This window comes from Oncorhynchus keta, chromosome 11, assembly GCF_023373465.1.
Source record: "Oncorhynchus keta strain PuntledgeMale-10-30-2019 chromosome 11, Oket_V2, whole genome shotgun sequence".
NCBI lineage: Eukaryota > Metazoa > Chordata > Actinopteri > Salmoniformes > Salmonidae > Oncorhynchus > Oncorhynchus keta.
The window spans coordinates 48,717,189-48,721,812 of NC_068431.1; the positions used below are offsets into that span (position 1 = coordinate 48,717,189).

Sequence of the window (4,624 nt, forward strand, 5' to 3'; positions counted from 1 at the left end):
GAAATTAGGTTGAACCAACATGGAATAGATGTTGAATGTATGTCTGTGCCCAGTGGGCAATTATCCATCTGATTTGCTCTCTCTTCCTCTGAGAAAGCACAGTTTTTAAAAAAAAGTTTTCAGTTTTCATCTCAGTTTTCTGAGAAAGAAAAACGAAGATAGTTTAATGTGGAGAAAAAAAATAGGGAAGCTTTTTAGGGACCATTCAAAAACCAAAAAATAAAATAAACAATACGGTTGGAAGGAATATCAACCACATTCCACTGTTTACTCAAACATGATTGGTTCCCATCCCTTTGAAGGTCTTGTTTAGAAGACCTAAAGTGAAAGAAAATGTTTTCCTATTGCTTAATTCAATCAGAGCGAGGCGGGGGCTTTCACTCGCCACGCATTCGGCCTCTCAGTGACAGAGTCGCTTTTGTGTGAGTCTATCCGCCGCTGTCACACACTTTAATTCGAGTCTCTTTCTCTTGCATTGAAAACTCTCCACAATGACATTCAATAAGAGCCGGCGAGTGAAAACCTGGTTATTTTTATATATTCTTTCCCGGACTCGGTGGGGGCCGCGCACAGGAATTAATCACTGTTTTTGAACCGCATTGCCTTCAGGTTGTGACTTGGCCTGTGGCTATACATTGGCCTCAAAATGAACAATAACATTCACACGTTTTAAATTAAACACTTTGTGTTCTTGCATATAGGCTAGTCCTAACTGCATAGACCTGACTTTAGAAGCACTCATTATACATATATAGGCTATGTTTACTATGCCTTTGACCTAAAAAAATGATATGTCCTTTAGGCCTATATAAATCATGCGTTGACAAACATTACGACATACTTGCAAATTCAACATTGAAGTCTTATCGATCCAAATTATGCGGATATGCATATGCTTGCATTCCAAGAAATATCAACATGTATAGCCTATTCAAAGTTAACATTACAGAGCAAATACCACTCCACTCCCCAACTTTCACTCATGGATTGATCGAGTCAAACATTCTTAGCTGTTAAATTACGAGGATATTGTAGGATAAGTTCTGACGTTCCATAAATACAGGTCTCTTCTAAAAAAAAGAGACCTTGGTCTCCATGTTAAAATAAAGGGTAAACATTTGAAGATTTTCGGAAAACAGAAAAAAACAATAGAATGGACTACCCCAGTATATTGCCAAAATGTTTATTTCTTAAATTATAACGGCCTATATTAAAACGTCCTATAATACATGAGAGCGAAGCTAAGGGGAGAAGGGGTTCTGCCGCCTCTTGCGGCGTGGGTGGGGCTGACAAGAATAGATTACATTATGCAGTTCATTTAGTTAACAAGTGAAATAATGAGGAAGCGTGCAGTGTGAATGCCAAGAGAAAAGGCACAAACCCCTATTGAGAGCTCTTCGACGTTCGCGTCGTAACCGTCACATGGCCCATACCGGGACTACAACTATTTAAAGAGCAACAGTGTCCTTTCAGCACCACTCCGCTGTCCATCCGCCAAGCAACCAGTTCAGAACGAGACTCCGCGCTGACTGAAAAAGTTTACCAAGAAGTACTGAGCAGCACGTTTGCAAAGATGCCGAGGTCCTTTCTTGTGGATTCCTTGATTTTGAGGGAGGCAAATGATAAAGGGAGTGAAAACAATCCACCTTTATTTCCCTACGCTATGCATCCGTCCCACCCACTCCATGGGTTGTCCTCGGGTTCTTGCCACTCACGGAAGGCTGGCTTGCTGTGCTTCTGTCCGCTATGCGTATCCCAGCTACACCCGTCACCACCAACCTTGCCACTCCTCAAGGCATCCTTCCCTACCTTCGGCTCCCAGTACTGCCATTCCGCACTTTCGAGGCAACACACGTCCTCCACTGGAGTCAACCTCAACCATGGTCCGGGGATATATCAAGCAACCTATTCGGTTCCAGACCCACGCCAGTTCCACTGCATCTCCATCGGTGAGTAAAAATTATTGAATGCGCTACGGATACCTTTGCACATAATGAGCTGGTGTGTTATTTAGCATTTTGGATAACTTACCTAAATTGTTATTTTTTGTGTTTTTACAGAAAACAACAACAGCCAACTTCAGAGCAGCAAGCGCATGCGCACAGCTTTCACCAGCACACAACTTTTGGAGTTGGAGAGAGAGTTCACTTCCAACATGTACCTCTCCAGACTTCGGCGCATTGAGATCGCCACATATCTAAACCTGTCAGAGAAGCAGGTCAAGATCTGGTTCCAGAACCGCAGAGTCAAACACAAGAAGGAGGGGAAGAGCGGCGTGCACAGAACCGGCTCCCACAGTTGCAAGTGCTCATCCATGTCATCTGCACGGTGCTCGGAGGAGGAAGACGATATGCCTATGTCTCCCTCCTCATCGGGGAAAGAGGATGATGGAGAGCTGTCGGTCTCCCCCTGAACTTCCTCTGATCCTCAACAGAGACAATTGGTCCTCATTGCACCTGTGGAATTCTGAATGCAACCAAAAAGTCGACTGTTCTTATCGTGTTCAGTCACCTGTATATAGGAAGAGAACAAAATATATAAAAAGGGAATTCCCCTGGAATGTTGTATAATTGTATACATGTTGTACGTTTGGTATGTATTTTTTTTTCTAAAAACGGTCTATTTGCTGTTGCCTATCCAAATGGATGCTATTACAACCAGACATGTATCATGATATAGACCTACCCAAATAAATAGCAACATTTGTTAGTATTATTTTTGGGAAACAATAGCTGTATTTTGTATAATAGTGAACACTGGCTTAAGCACATCTATTTGGATGGAAATGTGACGGAGATATGGAATGTGTGCGGGACGGAATTTGTTTTCCCTCACAATGTCACATCACTGAGATCAAGTTGTTATTATACCTTCAGTGTATTTGAAAATATGTATTTATTTAAAAATGTTCATATTTAAATAAAGAATATTTCTTAGTGTTATACTCATGGCTTTGTGTCAAATGTTTTACACTGGCGCACCACTGGGAGCGCACAGTGAGTTCATGCGTATTATCAACCAACTAGTCCACAACACGGTCGGGAAACTTTATCAGAAAATTTGCTTTAGACATAATGAGTAGTACAAACAAAAAAACGACGATATGTTTTGGTCAAAATATGTTACCAACAGAGTGTTGGATATGGCATTTGGGTCAAAAAATTGTGCCATCCTCAGAAGGCATGTTTTGTTTGTTGCAACATTATCAATTTCACATTTATTTGTGTCTGCATGTTCACATACCATATACATCAAGTATATACATTATTCTATAGATTAATTCATGAATCCAAAGTAGGTGTTGGTTTATATCAGATAGCACATGTGCATAATGTACGCGCACGGTCTGTTTACTTTAAAGTGTGGATAAAAGAGAAAGAGCTCACTGCTAAAGACGTTTTTCTGTCCAGGGAAAAAGTCGATGTACTTTTTAGAGCCATTTTCGTAGGCAATGCTGAGTTTTACGCACAAATACACTTGGTAATGTATGCCTCCCCCTTGCTACATTCAAAATGGTGCAGCTTTACATTTAAGATGCCCGTTTGAATCCAGCTACAGTGCAGAAGAAGCACGCGCGCAAGGAGTGAAAGTGTTCCAAAATATTTCCTTGTTTCCCTCTCAAAACAAGTGCTATGGTTATGATAATCTCCGTCAAGAAGTCCCAAGAAGACATTCATGTGGGTCCTCTCATGCTTTCCCTGGGGAGTGCTCTCAAAGCCCGCGTGAACATGCAAGTGCCATTGGATCTCCACACATCGGCTCTCACTCTTGTCATATCAGAAATCCGCTTCATCTCAATGTCCTGGTCCGTCTCGTGCGAGGGAGTTAATAACCACTACGGGGTGTATTAACGAGTGAATGAAAGTGAGCAAGTGAATACATTCATCACTGTGTAGGCGACATTTAAATAAATATGGTAAGATAAAGGCTCATATGCTATCCATATAATTCCTTTTGATCGGTAATTATGTTGGTAAGCTCGTTGATCTCCAAGGTTGTTTTTATTCCTGGTAATTGAATTTTCAAGACAACTAGGCTATAACTATGCCTATGTGTTAGGCTCCATGTCATTCCTGAAATGCATTCAAATATATCTACTTCACGTTGCTGCTTACATTTAGGGACAGTTCTGCTAAAAAGCAATGATGAAAAAAATACTTAATATAGAGAGAATGCACATCAAGTGACTAGATGTAAAAAATATATATATTTAAAAACGCGTGGTTTTGGAGACCATGGAGTGACAATGGGGCCAAGACTGTGAATACGCCTGCTATACTCGCGCCACATGTTTTCCTTGTTCATTACTGGCTTCTCAAAACTACATTACATTTATTGAAATAGGATTTAAATGCTATTTACTTCTCCGAAAACTTATCATCAGCCCTCGGTGACAACAAAGACTCATCTAGGACTGCACATTCACTAAATTATTCACGTTATTGTGCCTTTGGGCGAGAAGTTGCACTTGTAAACTTTCCTTTAATTGTTCACTTAAACATTTTAACAAAACTCCAATATTAGCATTTGTTAAGATAGGGGATTAGGCCATTTTGTTAATTGCACCATAGAGCCCAATTTTGCGTCCAAAGCGCCCTTTATCCATTCAATAGCCCGGGGGTAT

At 40.7% G+C, this 4,624-nt stretch overlaps 1 protein-coding gene across 1 annotated transcript; it reads left to right on the forward strand.

Annotated features, from left to right (window-relative positions):
• The first annotated feature begins 1,195 nt into the window (after positions 1-1,195).
• gsx1 (GS homeobox 1) lies at positions 1,196-2,942 on the forward strand. The gene is made up of 2 exons (XM_035781480.2): positions 1,196-1,949; positions 2,061-2,942. The coding sequence occupies exons 1-2, from the start codon at positions 1,574-1,576 to the stop codon at positions 2,411-2,413; spliced, it is 729 nt and encodes a 242-aa protein (XP_035637373.1). The 5' UTR covers positions 1,196-1,573; the 3' UTR covers positions 2,414-2,942.
• Positions 2,943-4,624: the final 1,682 nt, after the last annotated feature.

Coding starts and splice junctions, on each gene's coding strand:
- gsx1 (XM_035781480.2), top strand. CDS start 1,574: ATGCCGAGGTCCTTTCTTGTGGATTCCTTGATTTTGAGGGAGGCAAAT. Junction 1,950..2,060: donor GTTCCACTGCATCTCCATCG/GTGAGTAAAAAT, acceptor GTGTTTTTACAG/AAAACAACAACAGCCAACTT.